Source organism: Podospora bellae-mahoneyi, chromosome 2 (genome assembly GCF_035222275.1).
Source record: "Podospora bellae-mahoneyi strain CBS 112042 chromosome 2, whole genome shotgun sequence".
NCBI lineage: Eukaryota > Fungi > Ascomycota > Sordariomycetes > Sordariales > Podosporaceae > Podospora > Podospora bellae-mahoneyi.
Window position 1 is genome coordinate 4502785 of NC_085881.1, and position 12866 is coordinate 4515650.

At 53.0% G+C, this 12866-nt stretch overlaps 3 protein-coding genes across 3 annotated transcripts; 1 reads left to right on the forward strand and 2 right to left on the reverse strand.

Annotated features, from left to right (window-relative positions):
• Positions 1-168: 168 nt before the first annotated feature.
• Positions 169-6234, reverse strand: QC761_212460 (uncharacterized protein; the record flags this gene model as incomplete). Its single annotated transcript, XM_062876979.1, has 2 exons — positions 169-789; positions 846-6234. The coding sequence occupies 2 exons, from the start codon at positions 6232-6234 to the stop codon at positions 746-748; spliced, it is 5433 nt and encodes a 1810-aa protein (XP_062735628.1). The 3' UTR covers positions 169-745.
• Positions 6235-6345: 111 nt separating this feature from the next.
• On the reverse strand, positions 6346-7571 carry QC761_0044990 (uncharacterized protein; the record flags this gene model as incomplete). The annotated part of the gene is made up of 4 exons (XM_062872397.1): positions 6346-6446; positions 6683-6866; positions 6962-7405; positions 7479-7571. 4 exons carry the CDS (start codon positions 7569-7571, stop codon positions 6346-6348), a joined length of 822 nt encoding a protein of 273 aa, XP_062735629.1.
• Positions 7572-8058: 487 nt separating this feature from the next.
• ARP1 (Centractin) lies at positions 8059-12842 on the forward strand. Its single transcript, XM_062876980.1, has 4 exons — positions 8059-9492; positions 9555-10010; positions 10070-10384; positions 10446-12842. Exons 1-4 carry the CDS (start codon positions 9184-9186, stop codon positions 10506-10508), a joined length of 1143 nt encoding a protein of 380 aa, XP_062735630.1. The 5' UTR covers positions 8059-9183; the 3' UTR covers positions 10509-12842.
• Positions 12843-12866: the final 24 nt, after the last annotated feature.

Below are 12866 nucleotides of genomic sequence, written 5' to 3' on the forward strand. Positions count from 1 at the left end.
GCTTTATACTTGCGGTGTCTTTCCTGGGAGGTATAAAACGCATCGTCCCGGATGGGATGGGATTGGGTGTCATGAGCGGGCGTTTGGGACATGGGAGGGTCGGTTCTGCACGTGTTATGAGGCACAAATAGGAAGGGAGTAGTTACACATGAAAGGGTTGACACCACTTGGTGGGGAAATTTGTCAATTCAACGCTTACTACCTCTCAATTCTTTTGTTCAGATACCTATTGGACATGGTCAAGTAAAACCCAACACTTCGCAACGGGGTCAAGTATATCGCAGCAACCAACCTTCCAGACCCGTCCCCTTTTCCTTTCCTCCCCATAGCCCAAAAGATTGCTCTTCTCCCCAAATTCTCTTTCATAACAAACACACACGTAGAGACACATCGCCATCTTTTTTTTTGCTCGCTTGCTCGCAGTTTGCAAGGGTATAATCGCAATGATAAAATGAAAAACCAGATTCCAACAGACAGCAAATAATCCAATCATGTGCCATGTGGTTCTCCCAACTTCAAAAAACATACACATCTACACACAAAAACTCGAGAAAAGTCCCATCCGGTTTCCATCCCCTTCCAACCCATTCGCAACACAAGATAAACAGATATGGTATCCCCAAATACAATCCCAACAAAAAAAAAAACATCCATAATCAAAACATCACATCAACGACACCAAGACAGAAGCCCGTCCTGTCTCCTCTTCCATCCCCTCGTCTTTATTATCTTTGTTTTTAACAGTTTAAAAAGTATCCGTATCCTGCGAGTTCATCGTCCCAAAGGTATCTAATATCCTGTCAGCTCCCATCCAACTTTTTCGTCCATCTGCAGTCATTACATACCTCTCTTCCTGCTCCTCTGCTGGCTCCCCTGCTGTCTCTCGTCATCCTCAAAATCACTCCCCAACGGGCTAGCGACACCCCCGCTCCGCCCAGTAGGCGTCATCGGTCTCGGCCCAGACGGCCGTCTGCCAACCTGCGTCTGCGCACCAGTCAAGTTCCTGTTCTCGGGCTTGGGGCTGCGCTGGCCCTCACTGATGTAGCTGGCAGTAGGCACGCCATGCGTCATGGTGCCGTACCCGCTCTCAACGCTGTGGTGAGGGAGGGGGCTCCCCTTTTGGAGCTTGCTGACCCTCTTGTTCTGGATGGGGGTGCCACCGCGGACCAGGCCGCCACCGCTGGGGCTGTTGGGAATGACGTCGTTAAGGGGCTCCTTGGGGGGGCGAGGGGGACCGCCAGAGGTGGCAGTCATGTTCTGGGCAGCGGGGGACTGCGACCACATTTGTTGGTATTCCTGGGTGGCTGAACCGTAGCTGTCCCGGTTGGGGTTGCGAGGGAAGCGGTTGAGGCTCGTGGCGGAGCCAGCCCAGTCGGCCGACTTGGGGGACATGGGAGTGTCATAGCCCAGGGCTTGGGACTCGAGGGCGGCCTTGAAGCGCTCAGTCTGTCCTTGACGAGGCTGAGGGTGCTGAAGGTTGAGCGAGTCGCGATGAGCCTTGTACTTAGGGTCCTCGGGCGTCCCGGGAACCATGGTGATCCAATTGGCAGTAGGGGGCCCGCCCGGAATGGGCTGGTTGTAGAGATCCTCATCGTGGTAGGTCTGCTGCTGTTGTTGCTGGAACCCACCCTCGCTCAAGTCCTGTGCGGAGAAGCCACTGTGGAGCTTGTCGGTTCGGGGGGCTTGTCCGGACGCAAGCTGGTAGTTCTCAGAGTAGTGATCCAGGGACCCCGAGCGAGATGGTCCAGTGGGAAGGTTGAGTTCCTCAGTCTTGGTGGACTGCTTGCTGAGGCGAGACTCGGCCACGCCGCTGGACGCGGTGGTTTCAGACCAGCGCGAAATCTTGGGGATACGGAACCAGCTGGACCGGGACTTCTTCTTGCCTTCCTCGGTCCGAGGCGTATTCTCGTTGCTCATGGAGGCTTGCGCCTGAGCTGGTGCCTGTGGCGGAGTAGCCATTGGCACAGACTCGGCACGCTGAATATTTGCTGGGGTCATGAGCATGTCATTGTTGTCGTAGTTGACGCTCTCATTCCCTCCACGAGCATCATACTCTTCCTCACTGTCCTCGGGAACGGTGCTAATTCTGTGTCCCGAAGTCATGCGGTCGTAGCCAGGCTTCACAGATGTTCCGCGAGATTGCAGCGAGAAGTGAGACTGTGATGGGTGGCTCGCTGTCGAAGTACCAGCGTGGCCCTCTGGCTCATAGCCGTGGTCCTGCTCATACTGGCCTTCTGGCTGGAGGTGGAAGGATGATCGGTCGTCCTGAATAGCTCGCTGTTGTCCAGGCACGGTTTGCGCCTTGAGAACGTCCACTTCGGTCAACAACTGGTTCAGCATATCCTCGATCCTGCCGAGGTCGTTGGTTCCCTTGGCTCCCAACCCCAACAGGGCACGGCGGAAGATGCTTCTCTTCTTGGCATTGATATCATCGCCATTAACCGAGCCACCTTGGATCGAGCGAGCCGCGGTGCTGCCGGGGTACGGTCGTGGGCCATTGATGGCGCGAGTGACGCTCTTGTCAGTGTTCTCTTTGACTTCGGTGATGATGACGTCTTCGGTATCTGCCAACAGCTTCTTGAGATCCTCAAAGTTGTTGCGCATCTCGGTAGCAGAGCGGACAAGAGTGACCAGAATCTCGGTATCCCTTGCGCTGCGCTGCGCGTCCCTAACCATCAAGTGCTGCATGAGAGCCATAATATCTCTTGATTCGATGTTGTCCATGCCCATCCCGGTGGCCGGATCGTACATTGGCGAAGCAATGCCCTGAGACATGCCGCTAAGGTGGCGTGGGTTGCCATGATTGTAGAATGGATCATCCAACGCCCCACCCGGTCCACGAGTGGCAACCCCGAAATCAACACCCTTTCCTTTGTCGTGGACGTCAGGTGTCTTGTTGGGGCCTTGGGAAATATAGCCCTCGTCGACCTTGAGCCCGAGTGGGCTACGGGTGCCATAGTCATCGTAAGCAGCGTCGAATCCATTGCCTTCGAGCCCAGGGAGGTTGGCGATGGGGCTGGTTCCCTCATAAGGATTTGTGACCAGGGTGTCACGCTTGCGATCTTCGGAGGTGCGATACCATTCGTCGTGCTCTTGGCTAGCCTGTCGGCTATGATTTTGGGCCATGGCCATGCCAGCAGCAGCACCGAGTGCAGCGGCGCCGGCAATAACGAGATTTCCTCCGTTGCCCTTTTGCTGCGCAGGCGAACCATCGAGGGGTTCGTAGTCGATGCCATCATCAGGTGGGTACTGAGCACGCTGCCGAGGCGTGGCTTCCTCAGACCACTGGCCTTCCTCGTTACGGCCGCCATCATCGTCAAGGAGAGATGGGTTAGTCAGAAGATCATCCTCATACCCCCAATCCAAAATTTCTGGCATGAGCTCGTTTTGATTCGGTATATAGCTCGAAGCCATTGTTGGTTTCTCATGCTCGCTGCCAAGCTTCTCGGTGCTGAATGATGGATCAAGTCCAGGACGTGGTCCGTTTTGTGTGCGCTCCTTGAAAGAGCGGTTGCGCTGGACACCAGCACCCTGCCATGCTTGCTCTTCCTGAGTCTCCTGCTGTCCCTTCCCGTTCTGCGCCCGGAGAGCAGCTGCAGCGGCATCCACCGCACGGCTGGCAATCGCAGCTTCTGATACTGTTGGGGACTGGCGGTAGGTAGTGTTCTGTGGAACCTTGTGCCCATACTCATCAAGCTCATACTGTACGAACTCGCGAGATCGCTGGCCTTCTGAAGCTTGGCTGACCACGGAGCGCTTGGTTGGGCTACCGAGCTGTCGGTCAATTTCCTCGTCAAGAGTCGCCATGGATTCACGGCCTTGGTAAAGCTTGTCCGAGTCCACCGTCAAAGCTGATCCTTCCAACATCGAGGCGTCGATGAGGGATGCGACATTGGACTCGATGCCGACAGGGTGCACAAAGGCTGGATTCAACGCAACAGCACGTACAGCCTGGCCCGAGGTTACGCGGTCGAGTTCGCTGCCGGCGGGGCTTGGTCCTTGGGTTTGGTCGACGTTGGAGCTCCTCACGCTTCGGTCGTCGTCGTCGTAGCCTGCAAAATTGCGATTCATTGCTCCTCCATCCTGGCGTGGAGACTTGTTGGCTGTGGAAATTTCCGAGTCGATAGTGCGGTGGGTAGCTCTCGAATCCCGGTTTGGCCCTACGTCGCTACCAGCTTCCGTATATCCCGAGACGCTGGGGATAGGGCTGAGGCCCCGACGTTCGGGTTGATAGGGGACGTATTTGAGGGGTGGAGGTACGTCTTGGGTGCTGTAATAATCGTATGGGTTGGGTGGATATTGTGGGGACGGCTCCTCGTCCTCGTCGTCGTACTCTTCGTCCTGAAATTGCCGCGCATGGCGAGAAGGGACTTTCTTGCCATTGTCATCAAGAACATACTGGTCAGGATCACCAGTGCGTTGACGGGGTAACGCCTTGAGGTCTCCGTGCGAGAGGTTAGCGTGTTGGGCTCCCAGGGTTTGTAGAGTGTTGACAGGGGTCCTGGTGGGAGTCGGCATTGACTCTGACGAAATCGGCCCTTGGGTCAAATCACGAACAGGGGTGAGCTCCTCGCTGGCCGAGTGGGGTCTGTCGGTATCGGCCGACAAAATGGATGCCCTTGTCACATCCGAGGCGTTGACATCACTCATCAGAGGCATCGGTGGGGCTGGAGGTGCAAGCAGGTCCGAGTCTTCGTACTGGTCGAACGCTTGTTGTTCAGAACTGCGATTTCGTCTCTCGTCCCTTCGTCGTCTCCTTGACCGTTGCTTGTCTTCTGAAGGGGAACCAAACGCCTCGTGTGCAGCAACGGCGGCAGCGCCCAAAGCGGCCCCGGCGGCTGCAACTTTCAGGGGCTCAATGCTGCGAACTGGTGTGTTATCGAGGTCATGGGAGTCTTCTACTGATTCGTGGCTGAGAGCGCTGCTGTCGTCGAAGTCGTTATTTCTTGCCTCTCGGTCTCGTCTCTCCTTGCTGGTCTTGAGGCTGTCGCGGGGTGTCAGCATCTTGTCGGTGCCATTGGACCGTCGTTTATCGCTCGCATAATCATCCCTCGACGCTGATGTAGCGCTGGATGTCGTGGAATCGCGTCGGCTTCCTCGCCGGCTCTGTTCTCGCTTGAGGGCGTTGAGTTCTGGTAGAATGAGGCGGCGAATGGCATCCTCCACTGTCTCCAAAAGTTTCGGATTATTGATGGACGATGTCTTTGAGGCGCCAGATCTAATGGAGTGCTGGTCCACGGACCGATGACTGGGGGCAAGAGCCGATGAAACCATGCTGGAGTCGGCCACTGACACCATGGACTCTGGGTGTCCTTTACTTGACCTCCTACTTGACCGATCCGCATACTTGTCATCCTTGCTGACACTGCTCGTCCGGCTCTTGCTAGACTTGTGTTTACTGCGGTCCCTCTCCTTGTCTCGAGACCTAGTAACAACCACCCTTTCGCGGCCCCCTTCTCGTGTCCGGGACTTTTCAGAGGTGGCTGTGGCGCTCGCGGCGGCACCCAAGCCGACGGCAGCAGCTGCTACATAATCCGGGCTCTTGGAGTCGGATGCTCTGAATGAGGTGGTCCCGCCAGATCCATCGAGGAAGCTGTCGGTTGGTATGGCCGAGATGTCACTCATGTTGCCGCCTGTGTAACTGGCCTTGCTACCATCAGCAGCCGGTATGAGAGGGCTCGCCGGGCGGCGGCGGCGAGCGCCTCGTTCAATTTCGATGTCAATGGGGTTTCGACTAACGTTGCTCTCCTCTGTGGCTGAAGCATATGAGCTGGCGTCTTCAAGATCGTTGCTGATGGCCGACAGCGTCTCGGCAGCAGAGCGGCGACCGCCGCTCGCTTTTCTCGATGATCTTGACTCGGTAATCCGAATGTGGTCTCCGTCGGAGCCCCTGCTGCTGCGACGTTTGCTGCTTGGTGTCAAGCGGACTCGAACACTGGGTTTGCGCGAGTCGGCCGACGCCGAGTTGCCGCTGGTGCTCTTCCCACCTTCGAAGTACTCGATCAGGAGAGATGTCTGCGATTTGCTTGCGCGATGCCCCGCTCGGATAGTCACGGGTGTACCATCATCTGGGATGGAATAAGAGGACTTCTCGTCTCCGGGGGCAGATACCTCGCTGCCAAGTTCGGTCCCCAGGTCAGTCCCGGTCGGCGCTGCAGTGTGGATGGTCGATTCGGTCTCTGTGGGCACTGGCAATGGCGGCGGCCGACTAGACTTCTTCGTGTCTGCACCCATGATGGCGTGGTAATGTGTGTTGTGAGCCCAAAGGGTGTTGGTGTGGTATTAGGTGTCAACAGTGGCCCCTGTGTTGTTGCCCAATTATTACTCCCAGGTTGGGGAACCCCCTTACGTGTGGAGGAGGACGGCCAGAGAGGGGGTGGGGGATGAAACACAGGAATAATCGCGGGAAAACGGCAACGATGTGTTGGCCAGCCAGAAAGCGTCGCCTGTTAACAGTCGCAGTCCAGAATCATCAGAATGCGAGAATGTCTGCAGGAAATGTGGAATATGTGAGCAATGAGGGATCACGTAGGCAGGAGGAGGCACGCACCCAAGGCACGAAATGCAGCTAGGTTCGCCGATGATAGGGCAGGAGGGAGGACAGTAGGGCAGAAAGAGACTCCTGACAGGCTGCACGAGGCAGTATCAGGATGTCGAAGTGTCGCTGGCTGCTGGGACGTACGAGCAGAGAAGCAGAACAGGTGCACAGAATCGATGGGGCCGAGTGGCGGGCGGCCTGTCGAAGGAGAAAAAGTGAGTGGCGGCGCAACGAGACGGACGGCTTTGTTGATAGGAGCAAGGCGGACAGGGATTCTCTCGGCAGCGGGGCAGTTTGCGTCGATAAACAGAACCTGGAAGTCAACTTCCTGTTCGTCGTTTTCGAAAATCAATTTTTTTTCTTCGTTTCGGCCGCAGTTGAATGTATGTACAGAGAAAGGGGTTGCTGCAGGCGATATGCAACCTCCTGCTGGTGTCGGCCGGAGAGGGCGGTGGGATGCGAGGCGATGGGAAGAAGATAGAAGGCGGCGGCGGGATAGGCGGTGGCCTCCTCGAAGCTAGCTTGTACAAAGTAGGTCCTCCAAGCTCGAATCCAACGCAGAGTTCGAGCGGTTTTGGGGGCGGATCCAGAGGACTGGTCGCAATGTGATGCGCACACCTGGCCTTCTTGGATTCTTCTCTGGCAGGAAGCGGACCTCGGACACAGGCTGGGTGACTGGCAGAGCCTATGGGAGACTTTGTTGTTGTCCAGGAGCGGCTGGGATTGCTCGAGGTGCTTGATGTGCTGGCGCTGCTTCAAGGGCCCAGCCAATTGCGCGTGGAGTCTGGGGTCAGTGGTGCAGCGAGGTGCAGACAAGCTTGCAACGGGACGGCGGAGCAGCGAGAGACAGACGAGACGAGGCTGCTGCTGCGGAGTCGAGGGGGGAGAAATCGAACAAAAACCGGCACACCAGCCGCCAACGGTGTCGGTTCCACCGTACTTTCTTGAGCAGCAGCGTACAAGATCGTTGGTGAGATGGAGATGTCTGCAATATGGTGAACGGGAGAGAAGCTTGGAGGGGGTTTGTTGACATTGACTTTGCTGCCAAGGACATCAGTAGGCCTGACCACCAAGTGAGCAAGGACCCGACTAGGTGCTAGGTGACAGGACGGGGGCTGGGGGATTTATCGGATGGGCTCCACAGTGACGGTTTACGGTAGCACGGAGGTACAGAACGGACAATTGCCCTGAGCGACCGGGGCAAGTGCCCCTTAGCCCAGAGGTCTGGCTCCTTCCACACCTAAGGCGTGGCCTCGCTTATCCTATTACTCAGCATTAAGCCGTCTTAGCCACCGTATAATTTACTATCGTCACTTTAAATTACCGGCTACTTATATAAACTATTAACTACTATATAAACTATTAGTTATTATATAAATTATTAATTATTTACTTACTATATTACTTACTATGTTACTTACTATGTTACTTATCCATTGGGTTTGGCGTATGGGTAAAGTGTGCGAAAAGGTGTAAAAGTGTAAATTACACTTGCGCAAAGGACCATTATCCGTTCTGTACCTCCGTGCCACCGTACGGTTGGGCGATCTCGTCTCACGCCCAGCTTCAACATTGTCCCAAACCTGGAACAGGAACACCGTCGCCGCCTATGTCACCCATATCACCAATAGTCTTGATAAAATATGTTTGTCTCTTGCTCTCCTGCTTCAAGTCTCTTCCGTTTGCCCGACCTCTGCCTCTCGAACTTCTTGTTGGATCGATCCAGCTGAGGCTACCCGGGCGTCCCGCCATTGCCGCCGTCCAATTGCGCCAATCTCGGCGCGGGGAATAGCTTAAGGTTTCACGGGACACGAGGATAGACCCGGTAGGGCTACTTTGTGTTAATTGGACTTGATTCTTCCATCACGAAAACTCGGAAGGCGATCTCAGCTGCGGTGTTTTGTCTACGAACTCGGTAGGGATATATGTGGTACTATGAAATGCCTTAGAGGTCCGGCCGCAATATTATGTACATCGTCAAACACCAGGTTAAAGTTGGGAATCGTTCAAAGAAAGGCCTTCGCAAGACTTTCGACTGTTCATCTTGAGCTCGACGGCCTTATTCCATGAACCAAGTCTCTGTGTTGTCTCTTGGAGACTAGCTGATTGTTTTGAGAGTGACATTTGATATTCCTCTCATGGTTACTGGCATCAATGTATCAAATGCTGCTGTTAAAAGGTCTCTGAATTGATAAGCTTGGAGCTTGATATCGATATCAGTATCGATAAGCTCATGGTCCGTGCATCAGCCACACGTCAACTCCAGACCACAGGAGCAAGACCCAACCAATGATGCGCCCTGCAGGAACCCCTTCATCTGAATATCGCGTCGTGTGTGTTTGGAGCTTCACTGTAAATTTCACAGGCCAGCACCAGACGACAACGGCGACCAGCAATCCGACTTCGACCACCCAAAACCCCACACGATTCCCAGAAACTTGGCTTCTGACCCCTCGGACTGGCGCTGGAGAGCTGTCTCGCCCGCCCCGTACTCCCAGACAGCAGCGACCTCAGTACAAACAAACCTCCCCTCTCCGATTTCGACGACCACCACGAGAAGCCCAATCCTACGATACTGAAATAGTCAAATAAAATACAGATCCATTTTCATGTTCTGAGAACCCCCACACACGAACCACAGCAACATGACAGACTCATTGCACAACGTGTCGGTAGTGCTCGACAACGGATCCGGAACTATCAGGGCTGGCTTCGCAGGAGACGACGTACCCAAGTGCCACTTCCCATCATGGGTAGGCAGACCAAAACATCTCCGCGTTCTGGCCGGTGCGCTGGAGGGAGAGGTGTTTATCGGCCAGAAAGCGGCCACAGAGCTGCGGGGCTTGCTCAAAATCCGATACCCTCTGGAGCATGGTATTGTAACGGACTGGGATGATATGGAGAAAATCTGGGCCTATGTGTATGACGAGGGGTTAAAGACACTGAGTGAGGAGGTAATGTTCCGGATCCTCAAGCGGAAAGGCGCAATGGCTGACAATCCCACATGGACATATAGCACCCTGTCCTTCTTACCGAACCACCACTCAACCCAAGGTCAAACCGTGACACGGCTGCTCAAATTTTATTCGAGACGTTCAACGTGCCAGCTCTCTACACATCAATCCAGGCCGTACTGTCTTTGTACGCCAGTGGAAGGACGACAGGTGTGGTGCTTGATGCTGGCGACGGTGTGTCCCATGCTGTACCAGTATACCAAGGGTTCACGGTGCCCAACAGTATCAGGAGAATCGATGTCGCCGGCCGCGACGTGACCGAACATCTACAGACGCTTCTCCGCAAGAGCGGTTACGTCTTCCATACCAGCGCAGAAAAGGAGGTCGTCAGGCTCATCAAGGAGGCCACGAGCTACGTCGCGAGGGATCCCAAGAAGGAAGAGAAGGAGTGGGCAGCTTCCAAGCAGGACCACAGCAAATTTGCCGAATATGTCTTGCCAGATGGCAACAAGCTCAAGGTATGCATAACTTGTGTGTTCACGATGTTCAGGGAGTAGCAAATCTAACGCTAAAACAGATTGGAGCGGAACGTTTCCGTGCCCCAGAGATCTTGTTCGACCCTGAGATCATCGGTCTTGAATATCCGGGCATTCACCAAATAGTAGTTGATTCGATCAACAGGACGGATCTCGACCTGCGCAAGGACCTGTACATGAACATCGTCCTGTCGGGAGGTAGTACACTCACAAAGGGATTCGGTGACAGACTTCTCAACGAAGTACAGCGGCTTGCTGTCAAGGATATGAGAATCAAGATTTTTGCGCCCCCGGAGCGGAAGTACTCTACCTGGATTGGTGGCAGTATTCTGGCTGGTCTGAGCACATTCAGAAAGGTAGGTTGACTCCCCTGATAGACAGGAATAGGGGATGGCAAAGATTAACACTCCAATCTAGATGTGGGTCAGCATTGACGACTGGCATGAGAACCCGGATATTATCCATACCAAGTTCGCCTAGTTGTAGTCTGTGCGACCGTAGATCGAGCAAGATTCATTTGATGTCGTCGACTGACAGCGCGGGCGACACTTTGCGGGTGAAGAAACGACACTTATCCGCATTCCCTATTCGTGTCGAGATTCGGTGATGTTATGAGTATGAAGTCTTGGAGGGGATCCCCGGCCCAGTACAGCGAAGGGAAGAGATACAGCACAACAAGTAAAGAAGGTGTACAAATTTATCTAGGGACTCTAGCAAAGCTTTGAACACAAGACGATTAGAACTATTGTAATATCTGGGGATAGATACTTCGTTGGAGGAGTCAGGAAGGGGAGTGGTTGGTGGCTGGTACTACAGCTTTTGTTGGTTGATAGGTTTTAGTGAACGTACATGTATCTTTAAAGGAGAGGAGAGAGGGGAGAAGGAGTGCGGTAGTAGGGTGTAGAAGGGTGGATGAAGGGAGTGATGGAAAAGAAAATGAATGATACCCTTTTTGCTAACCATCTCTGAACATGCAATTCTTCTCTTGTTGTGATTTAAAGACTTGTACATGCTGCTTCTGTCTTGGCTTTTGGCATCGGTGCTTTTATACAGGTCGATCACCGCTAGGTTGATACCTGTCTAAAGATGCCTAGCTGCTATGAACTTGACCACGTCTCCCTCTGAGGCGTTTGCGATGAGAAGACCGACGGGGCAATACCATCAGGATCCAACGTCATCAGTCCGGAGTGGAACTTCTGAGCTTTTTTCCAACCCGTACTGGCTACTTGTTTCTAATTCTTGTCCTCTATGCTTTGGAGCGTTCGTAGAAGAAAGCAAAGAAGATCATCGCGACACTTTCTTCCACCGCCTCAAGTAACATCTGGTAAGCAGAGATATTTCAATTTGATTCATATGTAGAGGTACGAAATCCCCATACCTACCATATTATAACCGTCGGGTCGATAAGGTCTCACGTGGGTCATCATACCACCCTTTTTTTGGGTCTATTATATACTTGGCAATCATGCTTCTGGCCGCGCAGCCTTTTGTATAAAATTGATCTTGTTTGTTTTTCTTGTTTTTCAAAAGACAAGTCAGTATTGGGGAGATTGTTTTTGTCTCGGGGATGTGTCGTGTGAGGAAGTGGCAACGACAAGAGCGTGGTTGTGTGGTGGAGCTTGAGGAAAGACTGGGAATGTTTTCTTGTCAACTTTTGGCAACAGCCCTCTCTTCTTGGAATACTGGCAGATTCCAAAGTAGAAGGCTTTGTAGAAGTCTATAGATTCTCGGCCTGGTACTCTCCTGGTATCTGTATAAGTTTGTGTACGGCAGACTTGTGTTTTGAGTATCTCTTTGACGACAAGTCCTTGCTGGAAGGATTCGTCATATTGAGGCTATGTACAAGGATAGAAAGCTTCTAGAATGGCTCAACATGTATTTACGAGAGAACGTTTCCAATTGGGCCATCTCCAGTTGATTTCGACAAGGCATGGCTACTTGGTTTGGACTACATACATTTGATGTTCCAAGGCTACGGTCTGTGTACTTACTCATTCGTATGCAGCACGAAAAACCACGGTGCCTTGGGAAATTCAGCGGTGGTGGTTACCCATGAGCTGCCCCTGATTTTAAAACCGATAAGGAACAGAAACGGCACGGTATGTTTTCCCCTTTGTTACTCAACGTTCACTCCAGCTCTTCGAGTTCCAGATTCTCAGAATGAACTCGGTTGACACCGTACCTAGGTCCCAAATTCCGCTCTCTCCGTTGAAGGCAAGCTTGAAAGTCCCTGCCAGGTACCTCAACCAAATTGCCCAAAGGGGATTCCGACAGTCCAGGTCAGGGTGAGCGGGAAGCAGCAAGCACGGAAGCGGGGGAAAAGATCTCCTTCTTTGTCCGTTGTGGTGGCGTGGTAAGAATCTTGCTGTACACGTGGGATTATTACACAAAAAGACTCGGCAACAGAGATCGTACGGGATTTTTAGAGTTTGTTTCGTAAAGGTCAAATTTGGAGAGGCAGGAGCGTTGAGGTGGGCAGGCAATCATGCAGGCAGAGAGTGATCACTCAACAGTGTCAAGACAAGAGAATTGGGCGGACATATCACATCACGCATTCTAACATCATTGCAAAACATGGCAGTAAAAGATTGCTCAGTTACTTTCCCATTTTACCGGGAGTGAACCAAATAAATAACAATAATCCTTCGCACACTATCCATCCTCCAAAATCGCACCAGGGGGGTATATTGATTTGCACTCCATCCCAAAAAACAAAACAGCCGTCAAATCAAAAAACCACTATTCACCAGAAAGAAAACCGCTTCTTTTTCTCCATTGTTCATAACTCTTTCCCCGTCCAATTCTCCTCCGCTCCTTTTCTTCAACCGAAACCCAAAT

Excerpts from the sequence above, each read along its gene's own strand:
- ARP1 (XM_062876980.1), top strand. The coding sequence starts at position 9,184 with ATGACAGACTCATTGCACAACGTGTCGGTAGTGCTCGACAACGGATCC. Across the intron at positions 9,493-9,554 it reads TAAAGACACTGAGTGAGGAG|CACCCTGTCCTTCTTACCGA; the intron begins GTAATGTTCCGG and ends ATGGACATATAG. Across the intron at positions 10,385-10,445 it reads GTCTGAGCACATTCAGAAAG|ATGTGGGTCAGCATTGACGA; the intron begins GTAGGTTGACTC and ends ACTCCAATCTAG.